At 44.5% G+C, this 18,163-nt stretch overlaps 1 protein-coding gene across 4 annotated transcripts in view; it reads left to right on the top strand.

Moving 5' to 3' along the window:
- Nucleotides 1-14,366: 14,366 nt before the first annotated feature.
- SMAD3 (SMAD family member 3) overlaps nucleotides 14,367-18,163 on the top strand; it is a 74,583-nt gene continuing 70,786 nt past the window's right edge. The window contains exon 1 of one of the 4 annotated variants that reach the window (XM_030497383.1): nucleotides 14,367-14,912. In XM_030497383.1, the coding sequence (XP_030353243.1) occupies nucleotides 14,707-14,912 (206 nt within the window). In that variant the 5' untranslated portion in view covers nucleotides 14,367-14,706. The remainder of the gene's footprint in view (nucleotides 14,913-18,163) is intronic. The other 3 variants (XM_030497382.1, XR_003993128.1, XR_003993127.1) reach the window with 3 other exon arrangements.

The following is an 18,163-nucleotide window of genomic DNA, read 5'->3' as shown; positions in this document are numbered from 1 at the left end:
TTGCAAGGCTATGTTATCTTGGGTTAGTGACTGGGTGCCAAGCATTTTTTTGTGCTGATTTGGTGAACAGTGTTTCAGAAGAGCCAGTGTGAGCAGCACATGAGTCCTCCACACCTCAGCAACTTTCTGCTCTCTTTTACACCAGAGTGAACCAGGTTAGTTCCTCCTTCAGGGCAGCATTACTACAAGCAATGTAATTTCTTCCCCTCTCTGTTGAGAGCAGAAAAATTTCCTTTATTCAGAGAGAGTTTAAAAAAAAAAACCTAAGAGGTTTTGGGGGTAGTTTTGGTTTTCTCAGCATGTCTGTGGGTTTTACCACGGGTTGGATGGCACTTTGAGCAACCTGGTTTAGTGGAAGGTGTCTCTGCCCATGGCAGGGGGCTTGGAACTAGATGAGCTTTAAGGTCCCTTCCAATCCAAACCATTCTAGGATTCCCAGTGTTGCCATATTTCACATCCTCTCCTTCCAGTTGATATGGGTCATGGTCTAAATGATATGCCATTTGCCAGTTTGTGGTGCAGGTAAGAGGTTTGCTGAGCACTTGTCTCGAACAAATGCCCTTTTCAGCGGGGACCGGTGCTGCTCAGCACAGCCTTGGCTCTGCAGGTGGGTGGCCCTCACTCGTGGGGCCGAACTGTCTCTTTCCTGCAGCAGGGAAATCCTCCTGCTGGCTCCCTGCCCCGTGTTCTGCCCTCTTGCCAGGTCTGGACGTGTTGTCTGCATCTGAGGCTGTACCTAAAGCATTCATGGCCCCGGCCTTGAGGAGGAAAGTGGGTGAACCCCTGGTGATCAGCAACAGCTGCTGTGAAAGGCTATGGGGAGTCCCGAAACTAAAGAGGCTTTAGGGTTTGAAAACAAAAGGACGGACTGAGGGCAACCTCAGTCAAATGGAGAACACTGTAAGCCTTGTGTTAAGGTTAGTGAAATGAAGGTTCCTCGCGTTTTGCTGGCAGAGACCACAAACCCAACAGGCAGCTGCCTGTGGGTGAGAAAGGGCTGCCTGACTCACCACCTCTGAACACTTCTTCGTGCCACCATGGGAATGAGCGCGGAGGGCTGAAGCAGAGCTTTATCCCTATGAGCAAGGGTGGTGAAGCTGAAGTAGGAGCATATGCCAAAAAAGGGAACAAAAACTCATCAAGTCAACCACAGCTGTGGCTAGAGAAGGGAAGATGGGGTTTCACAGCCTCTCTCTTCTCACATGAGGACTGCATACCATGGAGAAGAAGGGGTAACCCACACTGCTCCCACCCAGGCATTGCCCCTCTGTGACTGGGAGATAGAGCCTTGCAGCATGACTCCCCCATCCTGCTACAGTCACCGCCCTTGGCAGCAACGTAGCCAAACAGTTGTGGTGTTTGGATGAGCATGGGGATGAAGAGCCCTGCCAGCAAGCAAAGTGTAGGAGCCTCCTACATCCCTAAAACTGTTATATTAAATGGGAAGTCATCCATGAGCATTAAGCAGAAAAAACAAACTAGGTGCATTGGTGGAAATACAGGTTTTAGTTGATAGCCTGAATATAGCTAAAAATCTGGGCCTGTGTTGGTAGAGATGATGCTAAGAGAGCACACGGGGCTTACAGGTCACGCTGAGGACTTCAGCTGCATGATACAGCAAAAGGGAAAATGCGAATATGTATTTAGAAGCTACCTGAGAGGCCATAATTCATTCCATAATTTATTTGTATGTCATGCTTAGTGCATACACTGAAGTTTTCACCTAAAGAGTGAAGCTTCCCCCTGCACTGATGAGCAGGCTGGTGTCACAGTTCACTCAGAGATAGGAAGTTGGTTTGGAATGACAGAAATACCTACCCAAATCACAGATATTCTGCATTAAAATACTTGTGGCATTTGCAAGACTCAAGAGGAGGGAAATGTGTGCAGATCTGCTGAGGGACTGGTAATGTGCGATGCCAAGTCTCTGCTTGAAGCAAGTATTTATGGCCAAGTTATTGAATGGCAGCTATAAGGTTTCTAATGGAAAGGTTGGCACCACCTTAACTGCAGTAACACTGGCAGGGGCTGCTGTGACTCTGATCCTAACAGCAGCCGTGGCTGCAGAAATGGGAAACAGCCTCTTGTTTGTTCCTCATTCTGAAGCAGAGAGGGCATAAGTGCTGCCCCTGGCACAACCCCTTCTTCCTCTTGTATCCTCTAATTTGTCATCTTTAATATCCTGTTTTAAATGGAAGTTAAGATTTTAGCTTCATAATGCAGCCCACATACTAGGAGGATGAAACTGAAGCACAGCACGGAATGCACGTTATGAACTTAATGTCCTGCAAAACAAGTACGTGTTTCAGAATGCCCTCAAATCATCCTTAATCAGAAAAAAAATATAAAGATGTTTCAGTGTTTTGATGAAAAAAGGCAGATTTAAGCATATACCTAATTTAATTGCAACATTTGTGCCCAAAGCCTGCTCCAGAAGTGTTACAAAATGTTCCCTTATACAAAAGATCTTTCAGAGAATTCTCTTTTCAGAGCCTAATGTTAATCCTATCTTAATTCATTACAGGCTAGACTTTGCCACTTCCATTAATGCAAAACCATCCCTTCACGTTGAGCTGAAAATAGCTAAAAGTCAAAACCTAATTTAACTCTTAAAATGAAAAGACTGTTTGGAGGGATATGTTACCAGAGAGTGTAGGCTCTGCAGAGCATGTTTTCTATTTTATCTGTGCTAACTGCTGTAGCATTCAGGCCTCTGACATGCATTGTTCACTGGAAATGAAATTGCACACTGTCATAACAGTCTATTAACAGCACTGAATTTCTGCAGAACTTCACCTCTTTTCTAGAAGATAACATCTCTTTTTCCTTCCAAGGATAAAATAGCTTCCTCTCTTGCAGCGGTACATATAATGCTGCTATTGCTTGATGGGGATGTCAACTTCCCTTGACTATTAAAGAGAGGGGAAATGTCTTTGTTACACATTTCTGTTCTCCTTTTATCCTCTTCAGAGAGGCCCCCAGCTCAATCTAAACAAAATAAAGCCAGGGTATCATTTAAAAACAAAACCATTTTGAGAACTCTTTGATCTCCCTGACTTCCTGTTAAATATACAATTGGCTGTTTCTCTACATCCTCGACCACTACAGATCTGATTTTCTCTACAGTTTATATTGTCTTTGGCACTACACAAAATTAACATAGCATTGGCTAGAAAATCTCTTAGGCAAAGAAATCCAACTCCTTCTCAGCTTCACCTTTGCCTTTCTGTGTCCTCCTCTTTTCAGCCCTGCCACCCACCTTTCCACATATGTACAAGGACCCTGAGGTTGCTCAATCTCTTTTGTCTTACTTGTCTCGTTTTCACACTGAGAGCAAAAAGCCACTGGAATAATCTCCTCAGAGCAGTAGTGGCTCCCCAGCGTTCGACACTGTTAAGGTTTGGCTAGATAGGGTGCTGGGCATTACCTTAACCAAGGTTAGGCTATTCTACAGTCTAGGTCGTACTTTGCCTAGAAAGGTTGGACCAGATGATTCTTGAGGTCCCTTCCAACCTGGGATTCTAGGATTCTGTGATTCCATGATTCTGTGATTTTGTTGAACTATTTTCTGACTCTCCATCCTCACTCCATTGTAATTTGAACAATTAGTTGCCTTTTTTCTTTTTTCTTTCTTTTTTTTTGTTCTTTTTGAGGGGGTGAGTCTGGGTGGGTGGGAATGAGACAGTTTGCTGTCAACTTTCTACTCCTTAAGCTTATCTCTTAACTGTCCAGTGTTCATCAGTTCTGGCACGTTAATGACTCAGGCAACATATATTAATTATTTAGGCTAAGAAGGGAGTTACATCTGATATAGATGAATAGATGTTCAGGTATTTAGGTCTTAATGTATTTGTGCGAAACACTGCACATCTATTGAGCTATACAAGTAGCAACAGGAAGTCTAATCCTCTATACTGGCAAACTGTTGATTTGGTATCTTCCAGATTTAATTATATTGAAGAAAAACAAAACATTGTAGCTTTAAGTACTAACTGCTCCATTAAGTGCAACATTTGAAGCAGGAGAAATGCTCGCGCACAATGGAAAGAGACATCATGTTGCTCCATGCACAAATCAGATAAATTGTTCTCCAGCTTTAGTGACAGCAGAGACAAAAGGCTCTGTCTCCCACATTGTGGCAGCAACATCTGGGTGGCTGCCTTCAAATTTCTCCCCTTACTTGAGGCCTCTCTGTGTTCAAATAGCAAGAGAAAGAACATAGTTCCACATATCTCAGGTAGCACCAGAATTGGCTAAAGCCTGAAGCAGGCTATGAGAGTGTGATGGACACAAGGTTTGACATGACAGTGCAAAAGGGGGGATTGAGTTTGCATGCATCGTGGGGAGAGTTGCTGTCACAATAACAGATCTCATGGGGCTTTGAGTGGCTGATCAGAGAATTATTTTGCAACTTGCCTGGTTTCCCTTCTTGCCCCAGAGGTATTTTATGTAATGAAGCCAATATTTCATAAAATGAAGGGCCCAGAATATCAAAACAAATTTCTACGTAGCACAGTCACACTGTTACCAAGTACCAGCCCAATGCAGAGCAAAGGCCAAATCCTCAGCTTACCTAACTCCATTCAAACCCTGCCTTGTGCTGTGGCAGCTTTGTGTTCATCCTGCTTTGCAGAGCTCTCATAACCCCAGCAGCAATGGCCCTTTTCAGGATTCTCCTCTCACAGAAGCACAAACCAATGATGAAGAAATGACTTTGATATCAGATCTTCTTCTCCCCTGCTCTCAGCACCCTTACAGCCTCCTCTCCCTTGACCCCAACCCCTATTTTAGTAGCTAGTGGCAACTATTGACAACTGAATAATACATAAAAACCACCCTCCACATGATGCCAGGCTCCAGACCTGAAAGAACCTCACGTTACAACTCAGGAATCTTTGAGGAAAACTCGTAACTCAGGATTGTGAGAAGTAATAAAAAATGAGCTGACTAATTTCAAATGTGCCTCAGTCTCCACCTCAGGAAGCTTGGTTAAGTTTTTCAAAAACAAGCCAGAAAACACAAGCAAGACCAAAACCAGAAATCAGAGTTGGAAAAGCCCATCTTTGTACCCATTTGTTGCAAATGTAGCTTCTAGCCTGGCTTCCTTTCTCTTAGGGATGGTGCATCTCTTTGGAAATGGTCAGTTCTGTGAACCTTTGTACCTCTGGTTTGTCATTACCATATCTGGTCAGGAAGAGCGATGGTAGGGGAGAGGAATTAACTATTTCTCTTTTATTGAGTCAGCTTCACTAAAGAGAGGTCAGCCAGAAGGTCATTGCCTATAGACCAGAGCAGAGATATGGACCCATTTACTAAACATAGGCTGTATCTAGCAGCACATTCAGTATCCTGTAAGTATATAGTACAGTGCAATTTCTGGCTAAAGTGATTGTTACTAATATTTTCTGTACCCTCTTGCTTTGAGCAGTTTGTCTACATGACTAAAGGTGAAGTGTTCTGGGCTTAGGCCATAACAATTTATGCAGTATTAATGTGATATTGAAATATATATGCTTTTTTGTTTTATGTGAATGTATATGATAAAGCAAGGAGTCACTGGATATTTAATAACTGAGGTATACAGCATTCTATCTTTTTTAACTCAGGGATCTTCAAACACTTTAAGGACCCTGATTTCTCTCCTGTAATCCATTTTGGCTCAGGCCCCCCAAATAAAGAAGCCAGTTTTCTTTTACCCAGCTCCTTCTTTCCCCTGTAGGCGTAAATTACATTTTACTTTCTCTAAGTGGGGAGCTGCAAACAACTCTGGTGCCTTTGGGGTAGGCGGAAAAAAGAAGTATGGCTGATTCTAAATAAAAGTTACTTGTCAGATCAACCTTGATAGCAGAGATAATGAGGGTGATCACATGGGAATATAGATTCAGGGTTTAGTTTAATCATCGTTCCGTATCAGCTGCACTGATCCAGTTCCGCGTGACTAAGTCTGATAAATGTTAGGTAACTGAAATTCTCTCTAGTCTCCTTACTTTGCACTCCCCTCTCCAGTACCCACAGCATTTGCTTCAGTGATTTCAAAGCAGGTCCTATAAAGGACATCTATAAGTGCTGATAAGTAAACAGAGGACTGACTTTTTGTGAAGAGGTATCTGAAGTTAAGCCATGAAAGAGATTTCTAAAGGCAAAAGTAAGGTCATAAAAATCACATGTGCCTTTGAAAATCTCTATCAAGGCTGTAGCCAGGTGCCTAAATTGGCTTCCATTAACTTCACAGGGACTCTTTGAGTGCTGAAGCACGTGATTTTCAATTCTACCCCTGACATGGGGGGGAAAGACCATCCATACTGAAAAAATTGCTCTTTGATACATTACAAAAAGCCTTGTAACCAGTGATGTGGCATTACAAAACCTCGTATCAAAACCAACAAGATGACTTCTGTAGGCAGCCTTGAGCTTTGGTTTGAAATCTTGATACAGCTCCAAATTATGCTGGTTAGCTCAGCCTAAAAGAAAGAATAAATAGTGTAGGATCCCAAGATGTTACAATAAACCAGCATTTGAGGTTTCCTTAATTTGTTTGGTATCTCAGGTAAATTCATAATTAATTGCATTTTCTCCACAGCTCTGGTTTCTTCTGCACCATTCCTGCCTCTCACAAGTTTGCTGCAAGCCTCACACAGGTGATATTTCTTAAAGCCCTTAGCTCCCATATAATTGCATCAGAACCTCAGCCTTGGTTTCCTTTCATCTCTTCCTTTATGTGGGCCAAGACAAGGTAAGAAACATGAATCCTTTGAGATGCAAAAAAAGAAAACTGCATTATTATTTTAATTTAATTGCTACAATTTCAAGCCTATTTGATCATATGTTACGGTCTTGACTTGGGAGTTTTGAATGCTTGAGTTGGTAATTCTGCCTGTAGCCCCCATACCAAGTACTGTATGCTTAAACTGAATTTGATGTGAGTTTAGTTTTAATTTAGGGCAGTCTGCCCAGATTTCTTTTCCCTCTGCTGACAGACTTGGCAATGCTTTAGCAGGGCCCTGAGAGCGTTTCAGCCTCACTAGCAAAGAGCCCTCACACAAAGCACTTGATTTCCCCCCAGAACAAATAAACAAGGAGTAAACATCCCTCCTCTCACACACATGGAGCAGGAGCGTTTCTTTGTGATTCTCTTCCCCTTCTGTGCCATTCCTGTAGCCTAAGAAGGGCTTGAGCTTTATGGAAACTTAATGTAAAAGCAAAGCTGCGTTTTTGCAGTAGTAAGCACCCAGAAAACGACTTAAAGAAACAAGTAAACCCAAGTTTTTTGTGTGTGTGGACTCTCTCCAGCTCAACTGTGTCTGAGGATCCCCATATCAATGTGACTGTGCTCTCTCCAAAATGTACTGAAACCCCCAGCAGAAAAGAAGAATAGGCAGATTGTGGTGGTTTGATTTTCCCTTTTTTATGCCTCTTTTTTTCTCCCCCATCGCCCCTGAAGAATGCACTTTCTTGGGTTACACATTAAACTGTCAGGAGGCAAAATCAACACTTGGGATTCTACATGGAGCTTGAAAAGTTTCTCCATAAAGCATGGCCGTACAGAACTTCTCCCATAAATCTTCAAGTTGTTTTTCTTATCTAAGCAAGCTATGTATAAATATTAACATATTATTCACGGGCAAATAATTCCATGCCTTACTGCTGCTGCCTTAAAGAGGATTCTTGATTCAGATGAGGATGACAGTCTCTTTGTGGGGCCTCAATTGCATTTCAGCTTAAAAGAATTAAAGAATTAAAATGAAAAAGAGGGTAATGGCACATCTTAATGAAGTAAACCTCAAAAATGAAGAAGTAAGCAGCTCTTAACTGTTGGTTTTAATGTAGAGAAGCCACCACATTAAAAACTACTGGCTAAACTCTGTAGTAATTGAAATTAGTAAGCTCCCACTTGACTTCACTGAGGCAGGGCCGAGATCCAAAGCATTTGTTCTCTGGGGGGTGTGTGTGTGTATGTATGGTACAAGCAGCCTCAAGCTCTGCCCAGGCTCAAAACAAATGTTATAGCAAGCAGAGGGTGTCTGAGAGACAGAGCTTGAATCTGGAGCAGTGCCAGGGCGGGTTCTGCTACTCAAGGTTGTAGCTCCATGGTGGGACCTCCCCCTGCACAACATGTGAGTTTTTCATTAATATATCCCTTGAGAATCTCCCTTATGCACAAGAAGAAAAAGTATATTCCTTCAGAAGTGTATTCTTCCCGTAGGGGGTTTGACATGCCAGCAGTTGTGGACAAGAGGCTATTGCAAGTGGAACATGTGAAAACAGGGGCCTATTCATAAAAATAATATATTTATATTTACTTGTTAAAAGCCCTTGCTCAGGATCTTTTTTAAAATTCAGCTGGATATAAAATGCCCACTTCAAAAGCCAAAATGAAGACTTTAACAGATGTGCCCTGGCAAAGCCAAGGGTTGTAGGCACAGTGAGGAATTCAGAAGGGACAAACAGTCGTATATGGACATAGGAAAAGAATCTCAAATAAAACACTTGTGGCTGGGAGCCAAAGTTTTTGTTACCTGTAACGAGCCTCTGTGTCTGGGGCTTTGTGGCCTGGCCCATTCCTTCCTTACTTCTGGCTTCAGCTTCTTTTACTGGTGCTTTTTGTACCACAAGAGACTGTGCAATTTTACGTGGACCTCAGTAACTCTAGCAACCAGAGGATGGAAATGTCTTACAAGAAGAAAGGTCCCTATAACTGAGAGTTTGGATCTTATTTGAACCACGTGGCATACTTTACCAAATTTCAGGTTCAAGACTTGGAACAGGCAAGTGTGTGTGTGTGTGTGTGTGTGTGTGTGTGTGTGTGTGTGTGTGTGTGTGTGTGTGTGTGTGTGCGCAGTGTGTGAGCAACAGCCTGACAGCAGCTACTTGTATGCAAAGTCTTGGCAGTGCTGAGCATTTGCAGGTGCTGCCTCCCTGCAGCCCCGGGTGTTGAAAATACCGCGCTCCATGCTGTCAGGATATCTACATGGCCCAGTGGATGTCTCTAGTAGGGAGTTTTATCTCCAGGTTAATTGAAAGCATATTAATTTCAAGCTGTTAGCATGTTTGTAAAGATTAGATCAGGCCGTAGCCAAGTGATTGTGGTTTCAGCGAGGGCTCAGCCTCAGGAGGCTTTTGTGTCCCTGCACACACCTCTCCTGTCCTCCGAGAGCTGTGCAGGGGAAGAGGCCGTGGTGTCCCCAGCAAGAGGCTTTATTGTCTCCCATGAAACAACAAAAAACCTGAAACAAAAGAACTATCCTCCATACTGTTGACTGCCATCTCCCATCACTTACTGGACACATGCAAACCATGTTAAGAGCTAGCATATAAGGTATATTAAGATTTCAAAGTCAAGCCTTCAATGAACAGGGGAAACCAGGATTAGGATTGCCCTTTTCAAAGCTCTGCTAGATGTGTGGTTTTCAGGAGGCTCTAAAGGGACGTCCTGCTTTATTGAAGCAGAGCTCTCGGCAGCTTCCCGTGCAGCTGCGTGTGCCCTGCTGCAGACCTGACCCCAGGGGAGCAGACCTCCTGAGAGTGAGGGGCACACCATAAACATGCACAGTTTTAGCAGAAGGTGCTTCATATCACATGGGAGCATGGTGTCAGAGAGGGGACAGCTCCAGTGTCCCAGGAGAGCATTCACCTGCTCTAACCACAGCGCTGCCCTTTCTCTTCCTGCATGGTCACAAAGTGCTGCCCACACTGTAAAATGAGTAGTGAGGGAATCTTACAGGCATCATTGGACAATTTCAGTTTATCTTTACAGTAGCTCTATGTCCCAGGTGGTAAATAAGTGATTTACACTTATAAATGTAAGTCAGAAGCAGAGAGGTCTTGGAGTGTAGGAACGGCCTGTCTGTGGCTCTCCCAGGACATCAACTCCAGTTCAGGAGTGCCTACACAAATAATTGCCAAAAACTGGGAGAGTGTATGAGAAGAATCACTCTGGACATGCTGCTGCTTTGTATTTTTTCCTTAGGCAAGAGGTACTGCCATGGTCACAGACAGGATTCTGGCTTAATTAGACCTTTGGTTGGAGGTGGTTCTGTGATTTTTACACTATGGAACCTCTTGGAACAGGCAGGTGAATTAGCTTGTGACTATTCAATATTATGAATTTTCAACAAAGCAACTTTTTGTTGTGTATCTATATGTTTTCTCATATGTAGAGAAGAATAGCTGCTGCACCCTGAAAGGCTTTGTCTGAGCTGTTTATTTCACAGCGCTGAAGTTAACTCTGAAGACATTAACTTAGAATGACCTTGCTTTTTTCATGACTCACACCAGAAGTTATTTTCCTGTAGGTTTGTTCTGAGTGATTAAGATAGGTTTGCTTGCATATAAATGCTGTTCTACATATATATATATATTACCTTAACCAAGGAAAGCTCCCACACTTTCCCTTGTTTATGCATACTGTATGTGACATAGATTCAAAGTTAAATGTCGTAGCCCTTATTTACAAGTTAAGTTATGAATATAACCCAATTTAAAACTATCTCCTCACTTTCACTGCTGCCTATCTCACCCTCACCCTTTAGTGTTGCTGCTACTTATGCAATATAGAGCAAATGGAGCTGAGGAGGTCACTGCCCTCTTAGCTGTAGCTCTAGTAAATCCCTATTTGCTGTGAACTTCACAGCTTGTCCACCTGCTTCTCGCTGTCTTGGTCAGTGTCATTGTCAAATTCCCTTCCACATGCAAGTATGACCACAGAGGAAATTATACTTAATATTTCAGTCAGGGACTGAAAGAGTGATGGGCAGTACATTAGAAGCTGGTTCTCAACCACTCCCTGATTTTCAAACTAGCCACAATTGCATGTCAAGACAGCCTGGGAGCTGTTTCGGCAGGCACCAAGCTCCTCTAAGAACCATCTGTTGGCTGAGCATAGCCAGAGAACAGTGAGCTCTGGCCACGCTTCCTCCAGCCTGCCTGTTCCAGCATGCCCCAGCACAAGGGGTGCTGGGGAGAGTGGTGGGAGGTGATGGAACCAGCTTTGTGTCTGCCCCAAAATCCCTCGCTCCCTTCTCACTACTTGCAGGATATAAAGGGAACGTAGGGTGAAGCACAGAAGCTGTTTGTCAGTCTCTGAAGCTGTTAAAAATATTTCTAATAAAGGTGCACATGTGCGTATGTGAGCTTTAGCAAACACCTTCTTGTTTCTCATGCTCATTTTATATTATTTCTGAACCAAAGCCCGATTTTTCTCTTTGTGAAAGCAAAGTTTAAGTTCTGTTCCTATTCATTGATCCCACTAATAAACAAGGTATGTAGAGATTAATTTTTACTAATTGTTAAGGTCCTAGTGTATTAGTAAAAGGTTTAGAAATGCAAGATAGCTGTAAAGGGTATTGGGTTTTTTCAAGTATATGAACCAAGTAGATGCTTTCCTCACATTACTGCAGACTATACACATCTTTAATTAAGAGCAAGCCACAGTTAGTACTGGACCTGTACTGTACCTCAACCAAGCAAAGACAATGACTTTTAAAAAGCAAAGAAAAAATTATATCACAAATAAATGCATAAACTTATCCTGCCCAGAGGTGGCTTCCAAGACGTCAGACATTTTGTAAACCAGTGAATGGATCCAGACCATGCAAGACTGGGAGAGTCCTGTCTTTTCCTGCCTGTTAATTTTTCCACGATGAGAGTGTCCAAAACTCTCTGAAATAAAGGATTACTGTCTAGGGGTTCAGAAAGTCATATTTTCATAGAACAGTTCATTCTGACAGGTTACCCCAGCAGGCACACAGGCTTTCCCATAAAATGTAATGTCCCTAATCTTGAAACTTTATTCTGCGTTCCAAACCCAAATGTTTATTTGGTTTTAGTAGTGTTCAGCAGTGCTGCTGTGAGTTTAGATCAGTGATTTAGCTGCCTGTGCCTCATTTACAACATGGTAAGCAACCGAGACCCAGTTTGGTTTAGGGTTTAGCAAATTCTATTCACCCTTTTGCCACTAAATCACTGTACAAGTGTGAGCAAACCGCTCAGCTCTTTCCCCTCCTTCCCCTTATTCAAATTTACCCAGTCGATTGCTTGTGATATGACTGTAACAGAGTGAAGATTAGCCCATGAATAGGTACAGAAAATTCTGGAAGCCTGGCTGAACTGATGTCACAGCATGAATTCTGAGTGTAGGGATGAGATTTGAGTATTACTGCAAACTTTCGGGATGCAAAAAGTAGAGAAATGTCCCCGCAATTTTCTAGCCGTAACAACTAGAAGGAAACAGATACAGTCCCCAGCAGAAATCTGCACTGAGATCACCCTTATGTGGTACTGACTTGCCAGGTCTGAGAAGGGTCCTTCAGGCTCAGTCGTCGTCGTCTGGGCTTCTTTTAGTTCCAAATGTGCTAGGCCAAGGCTAAGAAAATAGAAAAAGACTACTTTAAACTTCCCCACATTTAAAATGGTAATACGTACTTATTTCTGCATGAAAAAAATGTACTTCACCATCTGTGTTTCACTTGGTTTACATATTCAGGTTATTCTCTAAAGTTGTGAAAAGCAAGATTTTAAGTGAAAGTTCAGATTCTGAACTGATCACCACCTATCAGGAACTAGGCCTTTTCTGAAAACACAAATATGCAGCAAGCCAATGGAAGCAGCAAGTCAGTAATATAAGCATCCTGCTTTTAGCATAATGAGTGTCAAAAATGTCCTGCATTGTTTTAGAGGTATTGAGGAACTATTTCCTCAAATGATGTTGGGATCATCTACAGGGGTTCCACATCTCTACTTCAGGCATGTCAACCGAGGCAGCCAAAAACTGGGTCAGGGCAATGGTCCAAAATTTTAGTGGTGAGCCTCCAAAATTCAAGACGCTCGGGGAATGCATGTTGGGAATAATATGAGAATGCTGGAGAAAAAGGGGGAAAAGGAGTATTTAATTTGTACCCTGTATTGGTATTTCAGAATTTGGTCCTGACAATTTGGACTAAAGCACACTGTTTGTTTTAAATCCCTGTGAAAGCCAAGCCAGTTGCCCCTGAGCCTCAGACGCTGTCTGAACCCATAGGTTCCTAACTTGCCACAAGGCAATCTGTAGGGCTGGCTGCTTGGAATCCGCAGGCACGGGAAGGTTTTGGATGCCGGCTTTCGAGGAGTCTCCCCACTGGGTTGCACTGGAACCTGGAATATGAGAATGTGGGTTGGCAAGAACCTGTGTGTCTGGGAGCTGCTGAGCAGCCCCAGAGGCTTCCCGAATTCAGGCTCACCATCATCCTTTCTGACAGGATGGAGACAAGCGGGAAGTGTATTTTGGCTCAAAACTTCAGAATCTGGGAGCTGGGTCCCCTGAAACTTTTACCCCTTTGTTCCTGGGCAGCTGCTGCAAGGAGCTGTGAAGCAGATGGAGTTCAGAAACACAAACTAACCTTGCTGGAGGCACCTGGTGACAGTGCAGGTGGCCCCAGCCTCCTTGCTGCTTGCCTCAGCACCATTTTGGGGTGGTTCATCAGAGAACTGGAGCCCTGAGGAGCTTATGGATTGTATTTACATGTTTTCTAGGGCCTGGACTGCCTTTCAGCATGGAGGGAGCGATGCTGAAGTGTGTGCAATGATGGAAAGTGAGAAACTGGAAATTTACCTGGATGCCACCCTGAGTCAGCCAAACCCAAAGCATCTCCACAACACACCTAGATCTGAACCAACTGACAAAAATATTCCGTCTGAGAATTTCTGACCAGGTCTGGTAGTAAACATCTCCAGGGTGTCATTTGTGCCTGATACGGGGCAAAGATTATTTGGGTACCTGGTGCTCAGGGTGGAAAGTTGAGGGAATCGAATAGTAAATTCAAAGGGTTGAAACAAACCCTGCTAATTGTCTGAGCAGGACTGACCAGGTTGTTCAGCTGTCTCTGCGTGGAAACACATCTTTCCACACAGGAAACAACTGTGGTGGGACTGTATCCATCCCACCCTGCCTGAGCACGCTTCCACTCACTAAGGGGGACTTTGTCACTTGTGTTTATTTTTGCTAATTTCTCCCTCGATTGGATTTGTCCCAGGCTCCTGATCTTGCTTATGGACTTTTACGGCCCCGAGGAGGGTAAACCCGCACCAGGGGCCTCGGCTGTGGGGAGCCCGAGGGGCCGCGGGTCTCGCTGAGGGGAGCTTCCCGCCCTGCGCTCTGAGGGGGCTCGCGGCGGGAAGGCCTCGCGCGCCGCGCTGGAGCGGGGCTGAGGGAAGCAGGGAGAGCCCTGTCCCGCCCGGGGAGCGGGGGCCTCTGCCGGCGGCGGGGAAGGGAGGAGGGGGAGCGGAGTTCCCGGCGGGCCGGCCGCCTCCCCGCCCTCCCTCGGCGGCGTGAGTGAGCGTGTTTGGGAGGGAAGGAGGGGGTGGAAGCCGGGCCGGGGCGGCCAGCAGGCAATTTGCATGAGAGACAGACTGGGAATGAGCTGGAGTGGGTGCCTCTCCGCGCACACAGAGCGGGGCAGCAGGGGGAGGAGGGAGCTGCCGCTGCCGCCGGGGAGAGGCGGCGAACTCCGGGCAAAGTTTGGTGCCGCGGGACCGAGGCGCTGAGGCACCGGCGGAGCGGAGCAGAGCAGCGCAGCGCCGGGCCAGGCCAGGCCAGGCCACCGCCGCCCGGGGCCGGGCTTTGTGCTGCCTGCGGCGCGGCGGGGCCTGCGCGGAGCAGAGCGGAGCGGAGCAGCGCGGGGGGCGGCGGGGCCAGCGCGGAGCCAGCCGCGGGGCGCTGCCGGGCGAGCCAGCATGTCCTCCATCCTGCCTTTCACTCCTCCCATCGTCAAGCGGCTCCTGGGCTGGAAGAAAGGGGAGCAGAACGGGCAGGAGGAGAAATGGTGCGAGAAGGCGGTGAAGAGCCTGGTGAAGAAGCTGAAGAAGACCGGGCAGCTGGACGAGCTGGAGAAGGCGATCACCACCCAGAACATCAACACCAAGTGCATCACCATCCCCAGGTAAGGGGGCTCCGCGGTGGTGGTGGTGGTGGGGAGAGCCCAAAACAAGGGGCACCCCGGCCCAGGTATACCCCGGGTTGGCCCCGGGGTGCTCAGAGGCCCTTCGGTCGCAGCCCTCTCCCGAGGGGCTCGGCATGCTCCGCACAGCCTGGCAAAGGGCTTGTTTTGCTTTCCAGCCCCGCTGCACTTCGGTGCGGTGTTAATTCTCTGCTGCATGCTCTATCCTGGCTCTATATATAGTTTTAAAAAAAATATAACTGGCTAGAGAATTGGATTACTGTCTAGTAACAAGAGAGGAAGAAAGTAATAGGGGAACGTAGGGGAGAAAATGTATCTTCAGCCGAGATAAAAAAAAGTTGGAAGCGCTCTGGATTACAGTTACACTTATTATGGATACTCTCATTGTCAAAAGTTTCAGCGTGTTCTCCAATACTGTTATGTTCAGATTGTCTTTTGATGTATCAGGAAAATGGTTTTGTTTGGGTTGCTTGGTTTCTTCCATATTAGCTAGACAGATATTACTCTGAAGAGGTGATTTAGAGCCCTGCTGTGCATATGTTTTCAAATTACTTTTTAAATCGGGAATGCAAATGGAATGGCTGAAGGGGATTGTTTGGAGTGCAGAAAAAGCATGTGAGAGGGGATAAAACTGGGAGTTATTCACATTTTTTGAATTAACATAGATTTTATTTTTAGCCTCCATTCTGAGATCGATCCGTAAGGCCATCATAAATCATAAAGGACGCGTGTATAAGTATCCCATCTAAGAAAATATTTCCAAGTAACTTTCGAATAGCTGGCCACAAGTGGTGTTTTATTGCTGCAGATCTGTTGCTTTCTGTGAGCTCAGCCAGATGACTGCTGATTCTGTTACTGATTGTTGTTTGAGGGTACGTTTTTTTTTTGTTAAACAAAGGCCAAAGTTCATCCCAAATATTTGAATGATGCATAATTGTATGCTTCTGCGTGAGAAGATATCTCTGTGTGTGTATTCATGCTTCTCTCTCGCACAAACAAATGTATGCTTTCTTGGTTGTCACAATGATTTAATATGCAGTAGCTAATACAAAGCAGCATCTGTTGCATGAAAAAGTGAAGCAAGTAGCTTAGAAATGTAGATGTTTGGAACTCCTGACATTTTCTTCCAACCATAGTGGTGGGGTTTTGTTTTTTTATTTTTATTTTTAAAGGAAAAATAAAGTCTTCTCGTCTTTTTAGTGATGACTGACTGACTGTGGTTAAGATTTTGGCCAGTAATGCAAATAGACACCTCAGCCTTTGTTAGCTACTCTGGCTTTGCCTAGTTGAGGCAGAAATCAAAACCTGTAGAGCTACCACCTGATAAATACGCCTTAATACCTCTCCTTTTCCATTCTTGGTAAGCAGTGTGCTTTCCACATCGATAATACCCTGTTTAAACTGCTCCCCTGCAACACCGTTTCAAAAGAAGAAAATGACTCAAGCAGCCCTGCTGCTATGACCTGGGTGTTGTGCCCAGCTGAGGCTGACCTGTTAGCGAGCAGAGCGTGAAGCCTCTTGGTTCTTCTTTTACTAGTAACAAGGTGGTTTATATAAGAGAGGAAGAAGGTTTTGACATTTTATGATGCAAAGGAAGCAGAGAGATAGGTGGAGTGAGATGGTTTCATTTAGAAAAAACATTTTAAAGCTTGAAAATAAGTAACAACACAAGCAAATAGCACAAGCTGTAAATATTATCACCTCCAGAGCTTGTCCTGGCTGTCCCTATTGCACAGAAGTGAATGTTTCCCCTAGATCTTGCTCTGTTAAAGGAAATCTGTACAGAAATTAAAACATTTCATGTTCATTTATCACACAGAACCTGGATCCTGCAGATCTTAAACCCTGGTATGCGAGAAGTGTCAGCATATTCTGCTGGTACCTCCTTCTGCCTTGGCACTAGTTTTTAAACATGACACTTCATATGTACATTTATTATTTGGGATGTATAATACAGAGAGCTAAATGAATGCAGTTAGGTTAGACTGCAGTGGACCCTCTGCAGCTGTGTACTGAGAAGTTAATGTATCAGAGGTTGGGGAATGGTCGGGAAATGTGAAACAGCTTGTCTAGAAGTCAGTGGCAGAGCTGGAACTATAACCAGGCCTTGTGACTTCAAGCTGTGTGTTCTCCTCTGGACTGTACTCTTTGTCCTAATGTATCTGTGAATCTGATTGCCATGTCGTTTGAAATTAGTGCTTGCAAGACAATTTTAGTATGGTTTTAGTTTGTTGTTTGGTGTTGGTTTTTCTTTTAATAATTCTATATATGTCATTTTACTATTTACTCAAGTATGTTCGAGAGGGCAGGGGGAAAAACCATCATTAAGGATTAGCTCGTGTTGTGCATTCTCTGTAATGCATCAGTAGACTGAATTACAGTGGAGCTATGCCAGTGATGACTCTGGCCCAGCAGGAGTAGGGTAAGTCCAAAATTAGCTATTGTATCCATGAGATGAAGCAAGTTTCAGACGTAAAAGTGCTTGAGCTTTGCAGAAACATGGCTCATGGGAATAAGGGCTATACAGCAAGTTCCTAGTGATCAGGTGGGATTCTTTTAAGAAAGAACAAGAGAAAAAATAATTATTGTTGTAGGGCTAAAGAATTAGAATATGAAATTTATTCCTGCTGTCACTTTCATCTACTTGGAACTGGAAATATACATCCTACATTCTATCTCCTGACAGATTATTAAACAGTGAATAGTTTCTTGTGTATTTGTTCAGCATATATAGCCTTTCCAAGTGCTTCGTTTGTTAGATGATGTGACAGATAGCTCAGGCCCTGGATTTTCTGTTGGAAGGACCTGTGACAGGCAGCAAAAGGCTGGAGAGACCTTCAAGGATTCCAGTGTAACACGCTGCTGGCAGGATTTTTCCTTCCTGTTTTTTTCCACCTGAGAAACCATCCAGTCTCAGACCATCCGATTGTTTCTTGTGCTGCAGTTATTGGTACTGGGCAGAATGGCTCCTTTAGAGGACCTCCCGCCTCCCTCCCTTGTCTGGCACACTGCTGCCAAAGCCCATCCTTCCCCAGAAGGGAGCTCCCTCTAAACCTCTATGCACCAAGCTGGTGGGCCTTGGTGTCAGGAGCTGACCTGGTGAGTTGTCTCAGGCTGGGGCTGCATGGCAGCAAGACATTTTTCATACTATATTGGGAGGTAAAGTTGAACACACCCATTCTTTTGCCCGTTAAAATATATCCTTTGTGGTAGTCGCCTTGATCTTGAAAGCC

The sequence above is a fragment of the Strigops habroptila genome, chromosome 9 (genome assembly GCF_004027225.2).
Source record: "Strigops habroptila isolate Jane chromosome 9, bStrHab1.2.pri, whole genome shotgun sequence".
Lineage (NCBI taxonomy): Eukaryota > Metazoa > Chordata > Aves > Psittaciformes > Psittacidae > Strigops > Strigops habroptila.
Note: the sequence above shows the minus strand (reverse complement) of the source record. Positions and strands in the feature narration are given on the sequence as shown.